This window comes from Tamandua tetradactyla, chromosome 9, assembly GCF_023851605.1.
Source record: "Tamandua tetradactyla isolate mTamTet1 chromosome 9, mTamTet1.pri, whole genome shotgun sequence".
NCBI classification, from domain to species: Eukaryota; Metazoa; Chordata; class Mammalia; order Pilosa; family Myrmecophagidae; genus Tamandua; species Tamandua tetradactyla.
Genome location: NC_135335.1, coordinates 81374979 through 81396769, shown reverse-complemented (window position 1 = coordinate 81396769; position 21791 = coordinate 81374979). Strand labels below are relative to the sequence as shown.

At 42.7% G+C, this 21791-nt stretch overlaps 1 protein-coding gene across 2 annotated transcripts in view; it reads right to left on the bottom strand.

Annotated features, from left to right (window-relative positions):
• Positions 1–21791, bottom strand: part of PDZD2 (PDZ domain containing 2) — a 462289-nt gene that overhangs the window by 290899 nt on the left and 149599 nt on the right. For both annotated transcript variants that reach the window (XM_077116902.1, XM_077116903.1), the window contains exon 2: positions 11572–12366. In XM_077116902.1, coding sequence (XP_076973017.1) covers positions 11572–12047 — 476 coding nt within the window. In that variant the 5' untranslated portion in view covers positions 12048–12366. The remainder of the gene's footprint in view (positions 1–11571; positions 12367–21791) is intronic.

Sequence of the window (21791 nt, the reverse complement as noted above, 5' to 3'; positions counted from 1 at the left end):
ACTCTATTAAACACTTTGCCACAAACTACACATCAGACCTCAATATAATAAAATCATCATTATGGTCATTCTCCACCGTATTACACTAAAAAATTCTACTAACTTTAAAGGTCTTATTTTTTATAAAATTAACCACTGTTTAGTACTTTTTGCACTTTGTCTTTAGTTTCTTTGCTGCATTAACTTGCCTTAGACCAATGGGGTGAATTAATGTCATGTTCTGGGCTATTTTTATAACCTTATCCTGAATTCTTTCCTTATTTCAGTCAAAGCAGCTGCTAATTTAAGTAATTTTCCCATGACGTATTGTTTTAACTAATAAAGTCATTGACGAAAATAGATCTTTTCTGTACCTCTTTCCTTTAGTGACTGATAAATAAGTGGGTCTTCTATTCATTACTGAAATCAAATAAAGCAAATACTGTTATGTGCAACACGTGTGAAACAGCAGTACTTAACGTCCAACTACATAGCAAACCTCCCATGCCACATACTGTTTTTAAAAACCTCAACAATGTTTTCTGACCAATTCATGCATTTTATTTTGTCGCTATTTTGTCTTCCACGTATCATTTTAGCAATTTTTATCGCATCAGGAAGAATGAATGTTTTCCTAAAGGTATATAGCTTTTTGCCTTAAGCAATTAAGTAAACAAAAACAAAAACAAAACAAAACCTCCTAAATATTCAATTCAGTGAAATTCTGGATTATAGTTAGTACTTCAAGCCTTTAAACATTGAGAAAACATTTAGGACGAAGGTTAATTTGGTTAAAGTGAAATCATTTAATCTATAAACCCATGACCTTGAATGAGTCTAAACAAACTGCTGTCCTTTGAAGTGGGTCAAGAGTGAATTACCCTAGTAGTGGTGAAGGAGAGGCAGGAGTAAGGGGTATGGCATGTATGAGTTTTTTCTTATTTCTTTATTTCTTTTGCCGGAGAGATGCAAATGTTCAAAAAATGTTCACGGTAATGAATACAGAACTATGTGATGATATTGTGAGCCACTGATGGTACACCATGTATAGAATGTTTGTATGTCAACAATGTTTGTATGTTTGTTTTTGTATACAATAAAAATATTTTTAAAAAAACAGTGAATTACCAAGTGAAAAGGACTTTGCAGGTTTCCTTCACTTGCTTCGGGATACATCACCTACACAAGACATGGGGTTTTCTGATACAGATTAAAGAAGGATACCACTGTCAGTCCATATCTAAAATATTAGTCAAGTGCAATTTCTTAGTCAAGATGAAAAAACATACCCTGGTTTGCTAATAGTTTTTTCCCTTACTCCATGGATTTTCTTAGGCATCCCAGTTTGGCAATCATTTTTGTAAAATATGTACTATTTTCAGGCAACTGCCACTTATATCCTCTCAATTCATTCTGCTGGGTTGGCCAAGGATTAGTCAGGAATGGACATTTAAGCTAAATAAAACTCTTGAGTTAAGGTCAGACCTCAAGGCTTGCCATGTCAATTGCTAGAGCCATGTACTTAACAGAGCTTGAATTTTTAAAGACACTACCCCTTACCTCCACCCCATAATAGTTCAACCTCCTTCAGGGACATTTGTGAAAATATGCCTGTGATCCCAAAGGTCAAATAAACAGTTTCTTAATAAATCTCAGCCCCGTTTAACCTCACAAACCTTACAGTTCAGCCTCAGGCTTGCACCACCAGGCGTTTCGGCTATGGAAATAGCCTGAACCTCTGTCTCCCATCCCCTCCTCGAAAGGAAAGGGCAAATCCGAGTGCAAGAGATATTGTAAGTCTTTTCCTTGGTGAGGAAATAATCCTAAGCAAGGTACCTGTAGGATGAATCAGCGTTCAGATCCTGGCTAAAGTCCGTGAATCCAAGCCTCTGTGGCTTTGAGATAAACCGAACCCTGATACTTGTACCTTTGAATATTTCTCTGTATGCTTCAATATTATTATGCCCAGTGATCCAATAAGCCACTAGAAGTCACATCTTCACGAATGTTTTAATATGGCATTACGAACTCACATTCTTAAAATTTCTGGAGGAAGATCATGTGTCACAGAAGAATCCTATGAAAAAAATCCATGTTTTATTTTAATTGTTCAAAAGAGATACATATTCGGGTCCTTAAAATTTCAGTTTTTATTCTTTTCCAGGAGGAGGCAGCAATCCACTGTCAAACACCAAAAGATGGGTGCTCAAGTGTTTTCATCTCTGTGCTTGGCAAATCCAGATTGAACTACTTAAGTGTACTTCATTAGGGACAGTTCAGCCCAGCAGTGTGGTTATCTGCCTTTACTTCCGAAGTACTGAGAAGACAGAGGTATCAAAGCTTAGAACTCAATGCCCTTTTGGGAAAGAAAAGTTTTAGGGTAATTTGAGGGCATCAGTGCTCAAAATGAGAGCAGAGCTTATAACTTACACAATGCCTGGACATTAAAATGAAGAAGTCAAAATTCCTGAAAATGGCCCAGGTGTGCCTATGGATGGGAACAGGGCATGAAGCCAAGCCAGTAATATTACAATCACACTAAGATGCCTTTCTCCTTCTCTCTTTGTGGTTTATAATTACAATTATAACAATTCCCTAAAGTAATGCTGAAAGTTATCTTTAAAACTGTCTTAAGTGGGATATTTGGGTTTTCCATTTTCCATGGCTAAAGCCAGGTACCCAGCAATGGCCTCATGGCCCTCATTTGGCTCTAACAGTGGTGCCTGAGGAGAAGCAGGTCTGAGGAATAAAATTAAAGAGCATCTCTGGATCTAGCTTTGAAACCTCAACCCCTTAAAATAATGGAAAGTTTTGTAAAGCAAGTAGACTAATGGTGAGGTAGGAATGGCAAAGCTGCTTTGGACAATTACCTGTATGTCATGACTGAAAGTGTGCCAAAGCTGCCAGTTTTCTAGAAGAATCCACCACATTGGCTGTCATGGCGTTTGAAACACGCACGGCACTGGCACTTTCCTTAAGGGCTTTCTAATTCCAAAACACTTGAGTTTTGAGTTCGACAGACTTGGGAAGGATAAATTCCCTCTACCGTCAGTCACTAAGAGCATAGGCTTAACAGAGCAACTAACCATTTACTTGCGGGGGATCTGAGAGGAGGTGAGGCCACTGAGGGGAAGTCCCTCTGGGGCAACTTCTGGGGCAGCAAGTGAACACTAGTCACAGAGAGGAGGAAGATGGCACCCGTGTCATTTTCTATTCGGTGATGGTTCAGATGTTTACTATTCGAGACAGAGCTCTGAAGATAGAAAACATCATTCTAATAGCAAGGTTGTGAAACACTCCCAGCCTAACGAATCATAATAAAATTGACTAAAACTCCCAGCACTTCTCTCACCGTACTCAATTTCAACCACAAGATGGCAGGCGACGGCCCTCAGATCCAACTCAGCCTTGCCTGGATGACTCTCTGAAGAGCCTAATTAGAGAAAGCAAGCTTCTACAGTCATCAGTGACCATCAATTATACTTTTATGAAAGTGATATGCTTTGTTAAACTCTTATTGACAAGGAAGGCTCTAGATGTCGTCACCATCCATTTAGAGAAGATGCAGAGAAACTTAGCGTTCTCTGTTTTACCTTACAATTATAATTTCATTGGTTACCATTTGTAGCATTGAAGTAAAAGAACCAGAATTTTAGTCAGAAGCCCTCAGTGAATTGTAGTCTTCACTCTTCTCCAAGAAGATATTTGACCCCAGGACAACCACACATCCTGGAACCTCAGATTCTTCCTTGAAACAATGAGAAGATAGGTCATAGATGAATTCTGGGGTAACGTCCAGACATGAAGTCATGAGATGAAGTAGCATGTGAGGAAAGCAGGCTGAAGAGAATGAAGCGTGGCACAAAGGCAGAGTCCTGGAACGCTTCATTTACATCGCATCCTTGGGGAAAGGGCCATTCCACATGACAGGTTTTCCAGATAATTGAATTTTAAATGCTGAAACTTGTTTTCCTTTTAAGGTTCTGTAGTAGAAATCTTTCTAAAGTGTATTACATGCTTCTCTGGTTTCTTCAACAGCAAACTGACTATAATTTAACCTTTCCTTAATGGCCCGAGGTCATGATGATGACCACCTCTCTCTACAGACCCTGTGCTATAGAAGGAGCACCGGGTGCCTTTGGGCATGGCCAGCTGGACAGGACTCCCCCGCTAAATGGCCCTGGAGACTATATTATAAAGCTATAATTGGCAGTTCCTCCTTGCTGCAATCTCCTACATCACTACCTACAGTCATTTCTCCAAGTAACACCTACAAGCAGCTTCTTGACACGCTCTTTAAAATCTGCTATAACCCAGAGGGAACTCGAGGTTGCCATGGGTAACCAGAATCTAAGCTTGTGACAACCCTGAATTTAATTTTACAGACAATTTGAAGGCCGTGGATCCTGTGCTGAAGGTAACTTCTGGCCAGGGCTGAGCTCAGCTCCTTCGTACAGTAATGAACACTTCTGTACCAGTTGGCCAATTGCCCTGACCCCACCCCTCCTACCCCTCCAGTGACCCTGGCCCCTCTCCCACGGGCCACACTCCAGGAACTCAAAGGTGCTGCCGGGTTCTGTGGGTTCCCAGACCCTTTTCCTGCATGTACTCGGCATCATTCCCAACTACTTGGTGCCTTGTACAAGCTGAACTGTAGACCCAACAAGACATGCTCAAACCCTAACCCCTCAGTTCTGTGAATATGCCCTTATTTGGAAATAGGGTTTTTGAAGATAATACTAGTTAAGATGAGGCCAAATAGTGAGAAAGGGGAAAAATTCAAATTCCCCATTTGAGAATTCTTGATATTCTCATAAGCAGTGGGGACAACCAAATCAATAGGCCAAGCCTTCAATGTTGGGGTTTGTTCATATGAAACTTACCTCCTCAAAGGATAGACATGGCCTACTAAAATTAGGCCTAACAGTCGCCCCCAGAGAACTTCTTTTGTTGCTCAGATGTGGCCTATCTCTCAGCCAACATGGCAAGCAAACTCATTGCCATCCCCCTCTCTATGTGACTCTCAGGGGTGTAAACCTCCCTGGCAACATGGGACAGAAATTCTAGAATGAGCTAGGACTCAGCATCAAGGGATTGAGAAAAACTTCTTGACTGAAAGGGGGAAGACAGAAATGAGACCAAATAAAGTGTCAGTGGCTGAGAGATTTCAAACAGAGTCGAGAGGTTATTCTGATGCATTTTATAGATATCCTCTTTTTAATTTAAGGTGTAATAGAGAGGCTAAAGGGAAGTGCCTGAAACTGTACAGCCATGTTCCAGTAGCCATGTTTCATGAAGATGAGTATATAATGATACAGCTTTCACAATGTGACTATCTGACTGTGAAAACCTTATGTCTCATGTTCCTTTTATCTACGCTATTGACAGATGAGTAAAAAATTATGGATTAAAAATAAATAAATAATAGGGGGAACAAATGTTAAAATAAATTGAGTAGATTGAAACTAGTGAACAACGAAAGAGAGTGGTAAGGGGTATAGGAAAAAAAGGGGGAAGAAAGGTTAAAATATATTGAGTAGATGGAAATACTATAGGTCAATGAGAGGGAGGGGTAAGGGGTATGGTATGTACGAGTTTTTTCTTTTTTCTCTTAATCTTTTTTTTTGGAGTGATGCAAACGTTCTAAAAAATGATCATAGTGATGAATATACTACTATGTGATGATATTGTGAGCCATTGATTGTACACCATGCATGGAATGTTTATCTGTTAAGAATGTTCATGTTTCTGTGTTGTTTTCATTTGATAATAAGAAATAAATTTAAAAAAAAAAAAGGTGAGGCCAAATGGGTGAGGATGGACCCTAACCTAATCCACTATTATCAGTGTTCTTATCAGAAGGGGAGACTTGGACCAGACAGATACAGGGAGAAGGTCATGAGAAGATGGAGACAGTGCCTGAAGTCCAAGGACTGCTGGCGACCCACCAGACGCTAAGAAGGAGCAAGGAATATGTCTCCCCTACAGATTTTGGACTTTGAGCCTCCAGAACCATGAGACAATAAATTTCTATCGTTTGCGTCATCCCATTTGTGGTACTTTGTTTTGACAGCCCTAACAAACCAAGGCAGGGTCCGTGCCAGCCTGGTTGCTCCATACTTTGCGTATTACCCCAGCTTCTGGACCGAAGATTATTCCTTGCCCAAGTTTGAGCCTCTTCTCCTTCCCTGAAAGTCAAAGGCCTTTCCTCTGTGGCCTCCTGCGGCCGGGTGGTTCAGGATGCCCGAGGCAGAGGGTGGGGGGTTAAAAGCTACCGTTCATTCAACATCCCCCTTGTGCCAGTCAGAGTATTCAGTATATTAAATAAATCATTTCCTCTTACCCGCTAAACCACGCAATTAGGGAAAGAGTTTTACCCTTCTGCAGATGAGGTAACACCATAGTCACGGGGCCAATAAGGCAGCCTGGAAACCATGGCTCAGCTCTCTCCAAGGTGAGTATTCTTTGCATTGTGCTTTACTCACATTCATGGATTTACAAAAATTCCAGCTAAGGTTTACATCCTGAAAAATTTGTTTTGTGTGAAACCTGGACCCTTTTACTTTTCAGAAAAGGCTAATTGTTTTTGTTTTGGTGTGTGGGTGTTTTTTTTTTTTTCTTTCTTTCTTTCAAATTAACTCCACATTTTGTTACCAATTTGGAACAATCTGTCCTCAGGGAACATAACTGTTTTACTTATAGAAAGCTAATGGAGAGAGAGAGAGCTTGGGATTACAAACCACTCCTTGTAGAGGCTAATCTGAAAAGCCTTCCCATGTCTCCTTATACCAAACAGAAGTAAACAGAACACTCCAGAAAATCCTATCTTATCCAGAGTGGGTATGGTGGAACTCACAAACAGAAAACTTTCTCCCATGTGTTACCAGCTATGCCTTGCAATGTGGGTGACATGACATCAAACACAATTAATGGTCCTCCCCATTCCAGAAGGTTCTATAGAAGCCAACACCAAAATGATGTTCTTACCACTCAAAAGGATGTGAGGTTCCCAGAGATATTTGGTGAGCCTAAAAGCAAACTGCAGACCTTGGGGTATCAGTCAGTTAGACGGCAGGAGCGTTGTCTGCAATTTGGGGACAATATCACAATCCAAGCTGGGCCCAGGGAGCAGAAGGGCTGTCAAACTCATGGCTATCAATTTTGTTCTTTCCCTGAGGATAAGCCTTTGAAATTGACTTCAAATTAATTTTTGAAATAAACAAACCATGACCTCATCCTCCACATTTTGCACCTGCTCCTCCCACACTTAACACACGTGAGTTTTCAAAGTGTCTTCTCTCCAAAACATCCACAGTGCTCTAAAGTTCCCAGAGAAACTCTTGTTAGGGATGAAATCATCAGAAAAAAACTGACTCACTATAAGGTGACAGGGTAAAAATAACACCTGAGGTAGCTCTGAATTCAAAGTCAAACTCAAGAGAGGGAGCAAAATGGATTGCTCAGAAGAAAGCCTCACGATATTGTCATTGCAAGCGTGAGTGTGTCATGTTAGTGGAGTGAGTGAAAGGTTGGTGTGTCTGCCCCTCAAATCTGCTGCTGACATGTAAGGGTGGATGTGTAATCATCACCCAAGCTGGGAACTCTGTGCTGTGGGGCAGGAGGTACACTGGGGGTCTCTACAGAACCCTAATTCCTCCTCACCATTTTTAGGACAAAACCTGCGTAGGTAGATAGAAAGATTTCATGGTGAAGGAGACTCCATCAGTTACAAAAGTGAAAAGGAACATTTTGAGAACATTCAAAACACTTTAAATTCCCTAACACCTACGTCTCATGGGTTTCTAGCCCTAAAGGCTGTGGCTTACTCCTAAAGCTAGTGTGCCAAAGGGATTCTGGATTAAAAATGGGCTTCTTTTTATAGATGAGGTGGGGGGCTTATTTTCCATGTCAGTTTGGGGAGGTGGGAGCTTCACAGCTTGTCTCCAGTCGTTTTCTTCCCTAATGTCTGCGACTCTACCGAGGAGATATTTTGTCTAATTGTGAACAATCCATGAAATTAAGAACCAGGCTACACGGCCAGGACTAAAACATAGCTTTGGGGCCTATAGCACTGAGGTGGTATAGCACCGAGGTTAGGGACACAGATGGTGGAGCCAGTTAGGCCTGGCTTCAAATGTGCCTCTTAGGTAACCTTGGAAAGTTATGTGAACTCCCAGTGGCCAAGCTTTCTCAACCCACGTGGCACACTGCAGAGTTGTGGTGGGTTTTAAATGTGACAATGGAGATAAGCAGAATACCTAATATGATAGAAACTGATCTATAAATGTTACTTCTTATAATTGTTGGAAAGAACCAGGCAGTAGGAAGTGAACCTTGAAAACTTGAGCAAGTCTCTCTCTCTCTCACTTCCTCTATCCTTCATCCTCCCCTCCCCTCCCTCTCTGTTAACTTCTTGGTTGTTTATGAGCAAAGGGGAACCCAGGACTCCAGAATTCCTTGACTCATCCCTTGATTCAATTTTGTCTCTCTTGAAGATCAAGACAGTGGGCCTAGGACTCACTCTTCCTCCACCCCTCTACCCAATCCAAATATCTCTTTCCGACTGCACAGAAAAGGAGAAGCCGGGCACTGGCTGTGTGTCAGAAAAGGGAGACTGAGCCTCTGCTCTGACAGTTATCACTGTGACATCTCCGGAAAACCGTGTCACTTCTGTGGGCTTCTGGACAATAGGGATAATAATAACAGCCCATGAGGATAAAACACAATGTTTCACAGCATCACCCCTAATGTTTTAGTGCAGGCAGTTGCAGTAAACCTCCTTCCCACCCCTACTGCAGTAACTCAGAACACTTGCCCAAGGTCTCAAGGTGCCAAGGTGGAGGAAAGCCAGTGAAGGGAATCTAGAATCCCAGATGCAATCCCCTGCTGCTTCCATCACACAAAACTTCCCCTTCTCTGGAGTCTGGTTAAAGAGTCTGGTTCTGTATTCCATCTTCTCTCATGCCCCTGGGCCTATCATTTATCTAGTCTTCTCTATTTTCTTTCATTGCAAAACTGGGCTTCATTCTATCACTACCTCTAATGCACGACTTAACACCTCCAAAGAACCCTTCTGTGACAGAGGGAAAGCCATTTCATCCTGGGTCAACTATGCTTTCAGAGACTGGGACACAAAATTTAGTTTCCTAAAGACTCCACACTTAAGTAGGATAAGGAATGAAACTGGTAAAGAGAAAAATTCTTCACTATGGGTAGATCTTCTCCAAGGCCCTAGAGAGTCCAATGACCTCCAGGATAAGAAATTCCTAGTATTCCAAGATATTTTCCATGTATAATAGTAATTAAGATATAAATATTTATTGAACAGTATTTACTAGACATAGTGATAAGTCCTTTATATGCATTATTTCATCATTTAATTCTCACAGTAACCAAGCAAGAGACTATTATTATCCCCATTTCAAGGACAGGGGATCTAATTCTAAGAAGGGTAATTTTCCCAGCATCACCCAGCTGCAGAGTGGAGCATTCTGGCATGGCACCCCAGCTGTCTACCTCCAGAGCCGGAGCTCCTGACTACTTACACTCTTACTAGATGCTTCTCCCTGCACCTCCTTCTACCTCTCCATATATGGCTCCCTTCAAACGTGTACAGGCAGATGGTATGGTAGGTACTCACAGGGACAGCTTTGAGAGGGCTGCCTTAGGTCCTGTGGTGATACCCACATCTAACCCTAAGCACTTAATCCCAGGGACTATAGTCGCTTTCTCACTTCTTGTAGCATCTTGAGTTCTGTTGTGGTCAGCTTGGCTCCTTTTCCAAGAACAATGCCTATTCTCAAATGAAACAATTTATTTCAATATTCCTCCGTGAAAAGGGGCAGCTGCCTCCAGTAGCTACCAATCAGGCACCTAGCCATTAGCCAAGAGCATCTCTTTAGTTGAAGAGGTAACTAAGAAGAAATAGAGATGAGAGTGTCTGCTGAGTTTCTACTCATGGGTGCCAGCCTTTTTCCATGTACTGGCTCATTCGAACTCAGACCACACTGTCTGTTGATGGTTTCTCCTTGTCCCACCAGATCGACTGTGCACTTGTTTCCACCCCATGCTCTGCCCTAGGATCTAACATATTTGGGCATCAATGGGTCCCTTGTCCTTAGCTCTCTGGCAGGTTTCTGCTAATGGGAAACTCTGGCAAGACACAGGTGGGAAGGAGAAGATTAATGTCAAGGTATCTCTCCTCTAGCTCCTTCTCTGCAAGGTCTCCTTGGGTCAAATGTCTCCCTTATCCACAGGCCACCATGTTTCTCAAGATAGCCTTCTCTTCTTGATTTTCTCCTTCTGAGACATAAGAGGCCTTCTCATGGCAGCTCTTGAAAGCGTGCCAAAATTTATGCATATATACTCATCATTAAAATCTTAGTGTGAATAAAGAGTTAACTCAGCAGGTCTAGGGTGCTCAAATCCAGCATATTCCAAAAAAAGGACCAACCCTTGACTGGCTTCTTGGGAGGTCATGTTTAAGCCCTTGGAATATCCTGATATCTTTGTTTATCAGGGGCCTTGGCCCATGTCAGGTAGTCCATGCTAACGATATGGTTTATGGCATATTGTTAGACCACACCATATGGGTTTGACTGGAAGGTGTGGTGAGATGGGGAGTGGAGGGGAATGGAGGGGACTCTGAGGAACTAGGTTCAGCTGCATGGGTACTCTATGCCCACGTGACTGACCTATGGCACACACCCTACACAGCAAGGCTCGGGTGAGCTGCCCTGAGTGGTAATACTCTGCACATGTTTTGCACAATAGTTGCGGGGAGAATTAAGCACTGCCCATTCAAGTCCACTGGGAGAGGACAAATGGAAGCTTGCACCTGGTATCTCTGGACTCTGCCCTATGTGCCTTTTACCTTTACTGATTTTAATCTGCATCCTTTCACTGTAGCAAATCACAACCATAAGTCTAATAGCTTTTTTGAGTTCCGTGGAAACTGAAGGTGTTTTGAGGACCTCTGAATTGGCAGGGAAATGAAAAAACAATCCAATTATCACCCACTACCATGGAGTGTAGAAAACAGAGATACGTTCAAGAGCATTTAATAAACATTCAGATGAGAACCAAGTAAATATCCCTGGGGGGGAAACCTAGAGGTGTTCTATAGCTTCTTCTAATCATCTTAAGGAAATGCTGGGTGGAGGACCTGGGGAACCTGGGGTGGTTGTGACTAAGGTGACATGGGACAAGTACATGGAAACACATCCAGACCCCGACCTTTAGTGCTGCACTTGGAGGTGAGATGCTGGGTTGGATGGATGAGGAGTTCTCACTCAAGGTGCCATTTCTCATACTCTTGTATCACGCCCTATTTCTTTTCTTTCTACCCAAGTTTCAGGGAAAAGGGAAATACTCCAAGTCTGCTTCCTCTAAGGTTAAAGCAAAAATGAACAATAAAGACCAAGAAACTTCAATGTAGCATATTTTCCTTTCATAGGATAAATGCCATCAGGTTGTCACCACATAGGACAAATAACCCTCTGCAGATGCAGATCAAAGCAACAGATGCAGGAGTCTTGCAGAGACACCCCCCACCCCCACCCCCACCGTGCCAGCTTCCGCTCCCCTACTCACCTGGCCCCGCAGACATCCACTCCCACCATCAGCTGCCCATTCAGGGAGAGGATCTCATCCCGCAGCCGAACCTTCCCGCTCTTCCCTGCCGGGCTGTTCTTTCTCAGCTCCGTCACCCAAATGCAGCCCACATCCAGCACGGGGCCCTGGTGGGTTTTCCTCTTCTTGCCACCTCGCCGCTTTTCGCCATAGTCCCCGAAAACCGGGATGTTCCCGAAACTGAGGCCCACCGTCTCTGTGTCCCCCAGCTCCTTGGTGAGGTACACGGTGCAGATCTCCATCTCTGGGGGGCTGCGGCCGGGCGGGGCCGCGCTCTCATCCACAGCGAAGTTCAGCTGGATGTACTCCTGCAGCTTCCGGATGGCCGCCTGGCACAGCCGCTGCTCCGGCCCGTCCCCGCCCTCCCGCAGGCTGGTCTGCAGCCACCGGTAGAGGAGGGGCAGGTGCAGCACGGCGTTGTCCTGGGTGATGGGCATGGTGCTCACTCCCAGGTGCCAGCATCATGGAAGGACATGCTCCTGGGCGCCCCGCGTCCCTGGGGGACCCTGGCTGCCATCAGCTTTGCCTGCGTCCATGTTCAGGCTGGCGGATGAGCCTGGGGGACGCCTACTTGAGACTGGGCTGTGTGCCTTGGCAAGGGGAGGACAGGACCCAATTAGAAGAACAAGGGGAGGAAGGAAGCATCCGGCAAGTTGTTGTTTGGTTCATTGAACAGCAGGGCTCATGCAAATGACGCTGCAAGGGGGTATTCCTCCAGCAGCGACAGGCAGTGTGTCCTCCTGGGCTCACTCACACCTGGGAGGGGAAGAAGTAAAAAGAAGACATTCCTGTCACAACAGTCAGCCTTCTGACACAGGACACACGGTCACCTTTGCTGCAGAGGGCCATGCTTGCTTTTCAGACACCAAGCGCCAGCAGGGACTTAATTCCTTGCCCCAGTCCCCAGTATGACTTTCTCTGCCCTGTACACTCACACACTCACACACACACACACACACACACCACATGCACAACATACACACCATTCATACACCACACCTGCCTCACACATACATACCATATATGCACACACACACACCATACATACACCACACATACACATAGCACACTTGCCTCACATGTACCACACATACATACCATATACACACACACACACACACCATACACGCACAAACATACCATACATACACATACCACTCATATCACACACCACCCAAAGACACCACACATACACACTATCCATGCACACACACCACACACACACTATCCACACACACAGCACATACACGCACCATCCACGCATACACGCTATCCACACACATAGCACACAAACACACCATCCACACACACACACAGCACACATATATACACGCATGCACATAGACACATTCCTTCACAACTCCCCACACAGCCCCCTTGCACCTTGCCCCCAGCACCCCACCACACACCCATCCCTCATCCAGAAGCCTGTGGAACGCTGACCTCATCCAGGTAGTCAGCAGGGCAATGAGCTGACTTTGTCAGGATAAGCACTATCAATATACCATCAAACTCACATCCAAGTGACAAGATCCCTTGGAAGGCTGTTGAGGGGTTCTGGGCAAGTTAAAAATGACATCCATTTGCCTTGATCAGCTTGAGCACTCACACAGCAGGGCTCTCCATTCCAGACTTCTATCCAACAATGCTACTAAGCAGAGAAGCAGCCAACAGATGCCACAAAAGAGTCTCCAACTGCCCTAGAGCAGCAGCCGTCCTTGGCTTTGCCACCATGCCCCTCTTTATCAGGTAGATTCAGAAGGAGTCTTCTGCCTTTGCATCCTACGTGTTTTTTAGTCTCCTCTCTTCTTTTCCTTTGGTAAATGGTTGAAACCTACCTATTCCACATCAAACCAAATGCCATCTCCACCGGAGAAAAGCTTCTTCATGCTTCAGGGAAGAAGACTTTGCCCTCCTGTGCTGTTCTTCAACACCGTGACCACAGCAGTGATGTTATTCATTAGGTAGCATGGCCAGTGGCCGCCGGTGTGTCTCCCCCACTAGTGCTGGCAGAGACTGGTCTTGCCACCCCTAATTCTGCACACTGCCTTGCCCATAATAGTTCCCCACAGGACAGTTAATTGAATTCCATTTTCAATTCTCATTTTCCACCAAAGAAGAAAATCTACCCTAGACCAGGTCAATTGGTAAATATACCAATTGTAAATGTACCAATTGTAAATATAGAAAAAAATGATCCCTTTCACTCTCTCCTTTGAACTTCACTTCCACCCAGAGAAAGTCAATATAAAGTGCACCTCCAAAGATGGAAAATGTTCTCCGGACTTCTCAGAAAGTGACTTAACATGGAATAATAATAAATGCAAGAGGTGTCAGAGGCCACGTCAATAATAAATGACCTGGCCACCATGTAATCATAGAGAAATTTCCAATAGAGTGAGATTTGAGTTTCCGAAGAACTTGAATGCCAGCTATTAATTGGTCCAAATAAAACGAAAGCTTAGCAAATTTCATCTACATAATCACATGCCAAGTAAAAAGAAATGCAAGATCAAAGAAAAGATAATCCATAGATGTCCAAAAATTGAATGTCTCCTTTGGCCAAAATAAATAACGCTTCTCACTAAAAAATAACTGCACACAGACATATTAAAATCTTATGAATAAATCAAAACAGTTCTCTGTCAGGCCTTTATGAGTCCCCATTTCCTCATCCATAAAACAAGAAAGTTAAGCTAAATGATCTCAAAGGCTTCTCATACTGAACAGAGTTCCTCAGATACAGCCACAATGCCTCATTCATCAATACAGTCTGTAGCTTAGCATGGTGCGGGTCACATTATAGACTCTCAATTGTTTTTAAAATTTTTAAAACTCCTTTAAATCATAATTTTAATGATCTCTGATTCAAAGGGTTAGTCACAGTTCAGACGGTTCCACACATATGAAAACAGAATAAATATCTTAGGCAAGATGTTCTTTAAACAAGTCTGATTGAAGAAAACCAAACTTGAGAGGAGTAGAGAGTTTATTCCCCTGGTGTCAAAACTTGTATTTATTCATTCAACAAATAAGTACTTATTGAGTATCTGTTATGAATCCAGACTTGAACTTGACATTGGGAATGTAACTGTCAAGACGGCATATTCCTTGCCCTAAAGGAATTCATAATCCAGAAAGGAGATGCATAAGTAAATGGAAATTAGTGAGTAATAAGTCATTACATAGCAGCCCTCTTAACTGTAGCTGTCTTTCAGAAGTGACAGATACCATCCTGCCAGCCACGTTCATACAATCTAATCTACCCTAGACCAGGTCAATTGGTCCAGAGCTTGGCATCTCATCTAAGCTGGGACAATCAGAGCTCCTTCCCTGAGAATTGAGAGCTGGGACCCAGAGACAGCCAGTTCCATTCTTAATGTGTGGCAGGAACTATAACTTTTGGAACTCTTTCTGTCCTTTGTGCCAGCCATTGGGGGACAGGGCTGCATTGCTTCCCATCTCCTGCCAACACTCCCCTACCACCATATCAATCCTTACAATAAATTACCCTTTTTAAATGGAATTACCTATAATAAGAAATAAAGAAAAAAGTAAAAGGAAAACAAATCTAAATAAAACCTTAAATGAAAACAAGCACTTACTTTGGGTCATGATTTTTGATATTCATAACTCAAAAGTTAACGCATTGGAGGGGAGCAAAATTGATGGGCTTCACTTGGATCCGTTGTTCACCTGTAGTCTAATCAGCCTAGCCCAGGGTGTAGGGATGGGGTCCTAAGATTACAACAGGCCTCCTAGGAGCCCTGACCCTGGATGTGGTAGAGGCAGGGAAATAGTTTTCAGAAAAATAAAAATCATTGTAAGTTCACAGACACCCTCAAAAGACATTTAGACTTATTCTTAGGTGTTCATGGGCTGCCTATGCCTAGCCTTTCAATTCCAATACCTATCACTGAGAACTTTCAGTAATCCTTCCAGTGCTTTACGCCATCAACTTATTTTCCTGGGGTTTTGTATAAACTAGGGAAGTAGAGGGCATCCCATCCTCTGCAATGACTTGAAATTACTCAGGACCTAAGCTACACGATTTTGTAATACTATGAAAAACGTGATTCTTTTACAACAGCCAGTGAAACATTTCAGTGAACAAAATGTTGACGCAGAAAAGGTCATAAGGTTTGTCCAAAGTGATGCCCCAATAAATCCCAGAGTGATTTGAACAGTGAATAAAAAAGTATCTGCAAAATCCCCTTCGGGGAATGGTGAGAATGGGGAAAATTCAACTTCCCCAAGTTGAATTCTTGATATTTTCACAAGCAGTGTGGACAACCATAGCTATACACTGAACCCCAGTCTTGGGGTTTGTTTATATGAAACTTAACTCCACAAAGGATAGGTCAAGCTTACTTAAAATTAGGCCTAAGAGTCACCCCCAAGAGAACCTCTTTTGTTGCTCAGATGTGGCCTCTCTCTCCAGCCAACACAACAAGCAAACTCACCATCCTCCCCCTGTCTACATGGAAAATGACTCCCAGGGGTGTGGACCTTCCTGGCAATGTGGGACAGAAATCAAAGAATGAGCTGAGACTCAGCATCAAGGAATTGAGTGAAATGAGACAAAGTGTCAATGGCTGAGAGAACATTCAGCCATTGACACTTTGAACAAACAAAGGGAAAGAGTGAAATGAGACAAAGTGTCAATGGCTGAGAGATTCCAAACAGAGTCAAAGGTTATCCTGGAGGTTATTCTTACGCATTAAGTAGATATCACCTTGTTGTTCAAAGTGTAATGGAGAGGCTGGAGGGAACTGCCTGAGAATGTAGAGCTGTGTTCCAGTAGTCATGTTTCTTGAGGATGATTGAACAATGATATAGCTTTCACAATGTGACTCTGTGATTGTGAAAACCTTGTGTCTGATGCTCCTTTTATCTACCATATCAACAAAAGAGTAGAACATATGGAATAAAAATAAATAATAGAGGGAACAAATGTTAAAATAAATTTAGTTTGAAATGCTAGTGATCAATGAAAGGGAGGGGTAAGGGGTACGGAATGTATAATTTTTTTTCTGTTTTCATTTTATTTCTTTTTCTGAATAGATGCAAATGTTCCAAGAAATGATCATGATGATGAATATGCAACTGTGTGATGATATTGTGAATTACTGATTATATATGTAGAACGGAATGATCAAAATAGGAATGTTTGAGTTTGTTATGTGTTTTTTGGTATTTAAAAAAATAAAATTAAATTAAAAAAAAAAAAGAAAAGAGTCATAAGAGCAATCATCTGCAAATGGTTACCAGCATCATCATCCCCGAATGGCTAATCTATGGAAAGGTCTAAGAGCATCTCGTCTTATCGACCAGTCCATTTCAACAGTAAGCAGAATTCATGGACATGAAGATTAACTCAAAGATGCTGTTCACTTTTATCTATCATATATAATTCTCCAATTAGATACCCATCTCAAGCAAACAGCCATGGTAATTTACATTAATTTTTAGTAGTTTGATGCTGACAGCCTTAGCATTCAAAATAAATGCTTCTGTTACTGAGGTAATTTATTGATATGGTATCAGAATTTACGAACTTTGATTCTCTTTAGCTAAATCATGTATTCTCAGTGAGGGTGATATTACCAGCCCCCCCCCACCCCACCCCAAGGGGGTGAATTTTGGTTCTTGGGAGGGGACAAAAATGATCAGATATTGTAATTGTTAGTACCCTCCTTTCTTCCAAAGCTCAATTCTATCTAACCAACAAAATACTAATCCTTAGTATTTAATTTCTTATGTCAGGGAGAATTTAAATTAAATTAAATTTTCTCCTGGGAGGGGGTAAGGATGTGATAAAGAAAAACAGCTGAGAAACCACTCATCTGCTCACAGTTTCAGACCCAGAGTCACCCAAAGTCCAGAGGCTAAATCCTAACCTGGCAGGGGATATAAAATGGAGCTCTAGTTTATCCAGACTGCCTCAAAATCAGATCCACTCTGGGCTGTCTTGTATTAACTCTCACTTCCAAATGTCCTGGGGTCTAGACTCCCTCCTGTACTGACCTCTACTAAGTTTCAAAATCCTCAACCCTTATCTACTTTTCCTACCCTCTGGACTAGATTCCTCTTTTGGCTTTTTAGAAAGAGATCCAATTTTTTAAAAGGAAGCCAATGTTTATTAAGTACACATTCATTCATCAAATGTTCCTTGAGTGTTGACCTGTTGGCTGCCCACAAAGCTTCATGAAGCCTGTGAATTAGTAAACAAGCAAATAGAAGGTACCATAATGACAGATGGTGAGCAAAGCTAAGAAAAAAAATTATGGCCTTGTCAGAGGATAGCAAGTAATGGAGGTAAATTTAGATAAGGGGTTAGGAAAGGTCTCTCTGAGAAGGTGACATTTAGAAGAGACTTGAATAAAGGGAGAGACTGAGCTGCGAGAATATCTCATGGAAGATCATTCAGCTGAGGGAGCAGCAAATGCAATGACCCTAAAAGGTGAGAGCTTGCTTGACTGCCAGAGGATGAGCTAAGGACCAGAGTGGCTACAGAAGAGGGAGTGAAGGGAGTAAGTGTTCCCTCTGCACTGGGTGCTTCCTCCTTGTTTCAGTCTTTTCTCCAAGCATCACAACCACCTTATAAAACAAAGGCATTTGACCCATTTTACCAACCCTGGCTAAAAGCTAAGGTTTTCTGAGCATAACCATGTATCAGACACTGTAATAGATAAGTATTATCCCATGGAGTACCTTTTAAAATTGTCATAGCAATGCTGTCAGGGAGATATTGTTAGCACTCCTTTTTAAATTAGACTCAGATAAATAATAGAATCAGAGAGCTTAATTAATTTTCCCAAGGTCTCATAGTTATTATGGAAGAGCCAGGACTAGATCCCAGAGCTGTCAGACTTGGCCTTGCTCCCTTCTGCATCCGCATGCTGCCTTGTTGAAGTCTGACACTCTACCCCTCCTGAATTAGCACCCAATTTACTCTGCCTTCTGATCCCTGCATCATAGCTGCCAATGAGCCTCATATGATAAAAAGGAACATAGCTTGTATCAAAAGCTTATGCTGTCTACCTGATCCATTCTCTCTTTCTTCCTTAGTGAACAACAAAACTTTATTTTCTTGGGTACAGCAATGAACTCAAGTGAAAAACTGTTTCCAAGCCTCCCTTGCAGGTCTGGATGCAACCATAGTTCTGGTCAACAAGATGAGTCGGGAATTTGGGGGTGGGCCTTCCAGGAACACTCCTTAAGAAGAGTGGAAATGAAAGGGGGAAAAAATCCCTTCCATGTTAAGTTATTCTTCGGTTCTATTCAGCCCCATAGAGATGGAATTTGGTACTTGGCAGAGGGGGTAGTAAAAGTAACAGAACCTAAAATGTGGAATTAGGTGAGCAAGGGAGTTAGGGAGGCTGATGTTAAAGATTCGGACATTGGAGACTGGAAAGCTGGTGACTCTAGCTATTAAATATGAAGTATTTGGTCGAACCACCAACTACTGTACCTTACAACTCATCTATGTGCTGTGTGACTGTCGTGATAGAGAAAATGGTAGGAAAAAATTCAGAATATGGGTTGGTGTGGGTCCTTCTTTGTTACTTTCAGGAAAGTCTAGAGCTCTTCAACTCAGCCTAAAAGCAGAGATGGAGAGAAATATTACTTTGCTATGGAAGAAACTCTCTATTTTCAGCCTACAATCTAAGTTACTGGAGAGACCTGCATTATGGACCCTTGGAGGATTGAGAGAACTAGCTTTAACAGAATGGGGGGGAGTGGAACCCTACCAGACAGAGGTTGTAAGTCAGCTGGCAAAGATGTAATTGCCCCCAGCAGCATACAATAAGTAGCATACTCTAGCTGAGATGTAAAAGTCAGAAAATAAAGGCCGCAAATCATCAAGAATTGACCAGAAACACATAGATTAGGAGTCTCCAAATTTTATTAGAGAACTGTATTGGAAACAAACACACAAACAAACAGGCAAACCACAAAGCCCAAGCCTGGTTTGCAACAGCCTGGAATGGTTAAATACCTAAAACAATCTTGTGACCCTGCCCTTACTCCACTGCCTGCAATCCACACCATCAAGGCGGTGGTTTGGGAATGTATATGGACCCCAGAAAGGGTACCCCCCCTCCCATGCCCACCGCAGAAATGGCCACAGAGGATGAGGCATGAGGAATAATCTACCAGGTAGAGGAAAGCAATGAGCAAGGAGTTCCTTCCCCAAGAACAAGGAGTTGCCACATCAGCCAGAACATGGATTTAGCCATTGCTAAGGAGTGTGACCCCTGTATATTCGATTCCCCTCTTCTGCAAGTGTTTTTTTTTTTTTTTATCATTATCTTATGCCTCTTCCAGTAATGGATGTTGGATGTATTGGGGTGTGGTCACAAGGAGTCATATCCAGAGTTGATGGAGAAGCCCACCCTTAACCACACATCCAGGGCTCTAATCTTTATATGCTAACTGAATGGGACCTAGTGCCCTGTCCCCTGGGTATGAGGTCTATATGCATGGAACGAAGGATATGTCTAAGTAACCAAAGCAGAGAGCCATGGCAGAAAATGCTAGTTGATTATACAACTATCCATTCTTCCTTACTGACAGAAGCCCACTTGGGCTTGTGGAGCAGGTGCATGGACAAAAACTTTCCTAGTATCCTTTCTGGGAGGTCTGGGCATAAGATTTAGGCCTGGCCAATTAAGTTGTTGAGTGCGGCTTCGGGGAAACTCCTTTTTCATGAAGGTTTCCGTCATGGTCAGTTTCATGTGTCAACTTGGCCAAGTGGTGGTACCTGTTTGTCTGGTTGGGCAAGTGCTGGCCTGTCTGTTGCAATGAGGACATTTCATAGAATTAGATCGTGATCACGTCGGCTGCATCCACAGCTGATTCCATTTGTAATCAGCAAAAGGGGAGTGTCTTCTGTAATGAGTGATGCTTAATCTAATCATGGGAAGCCTTTTAAGGAGGATTCAGAAGAGACGGTCTCAATTCCTGCTTCGGCTGGTGAGCCTCTCCTGTGGAGATCATCCAGACCCTCTATTGGAGTTGTTGGCTTCACAGCCTGTCCTGCGGATTTTGGACTCTGCATTCCCACGGTCACGTGAGATATTTTTATAAATGTTATATTTGCGAGTGTTCCCTGTTGATTCTGTCTCTCCAGAGGACTCTAACTAATACAGTTTCTTTCTCCATTTTCTTGCTTAAAAAGGAATATGTGATGGCTGGAGCTTTAGAAGCCATGTTGTGGCTACTGCAAATTAAAGGCCTGACATTTTTAGCAGCTGCACCAATCCTACCCTTTTGACTTCTAGACTTCTTATTATGTGAGAAAAAAAAAGACCCCTAGTTTGTTTAAGCTTTTTTAATGAGACATTCTGGTACTGCTGGACCTAATCCCAAATGATTAAATTGCTTTAATCCACTCTTGACCCAAGGTATAGACTGTAATCCCGAGTGTTTCAACTTCAGCCTTGCTACTTTGTCAATCAGCAGTTATTATTGAGTTCCTCCTATGATTTGGGGGCACCAAAGAAAACAGGGCGGGTTTCTGCCCCTTAACAAGCCAAAAATACATGTGAATTCATCCATTGTTTTATTAGTACCATTGTCTAGTCCCAGATGTTAAAAACAAATTCATAATTAATTGAGAAACACTGTCTAGAAATGATATTCTGACTCCCTTAAATTGGCTTATGTTTGGGAAGAGAAAGGTACTTAGCTAATGTTTACCTGTCTACATGGCTGACCTTCATGTGGCTAATGGGGCTGTGCATATGGGAAAGAGGAAGGATTTGATCCAGCCTTCATTTCACGGGATAAGGGTGGATTGCACCAGGCACTGTGCTCAGGAAGGAATGATGAACAGCTCCGTGGAGGCCGTGGCTCACTGGGAGAAAGAGTTATTAAATCAACACTGATGATAAAATGTGCTAAGGGCCATGAAGAGTATTTGGGGACACTTGGTGGATTCTGGTAGGTGTGGCTTTCCAAGCTCTATGTTAGGATTTTAGGGGTTGAAAGAGGTGTTTCCATAAAAATTATAGAGGCTGAGGACCTGAAGGTCACTTTAGGGATTACCTCATCCAGTCTTCAAATTTTACAGATGTAAGCAGCATTCATCAAGAAAGGGCCAAGGGACTTTAGTTTCTGGGTCTAGTGACCCCCAAGAAAATGAATAAAATGAAGAACAACCAAGCTGCTATATT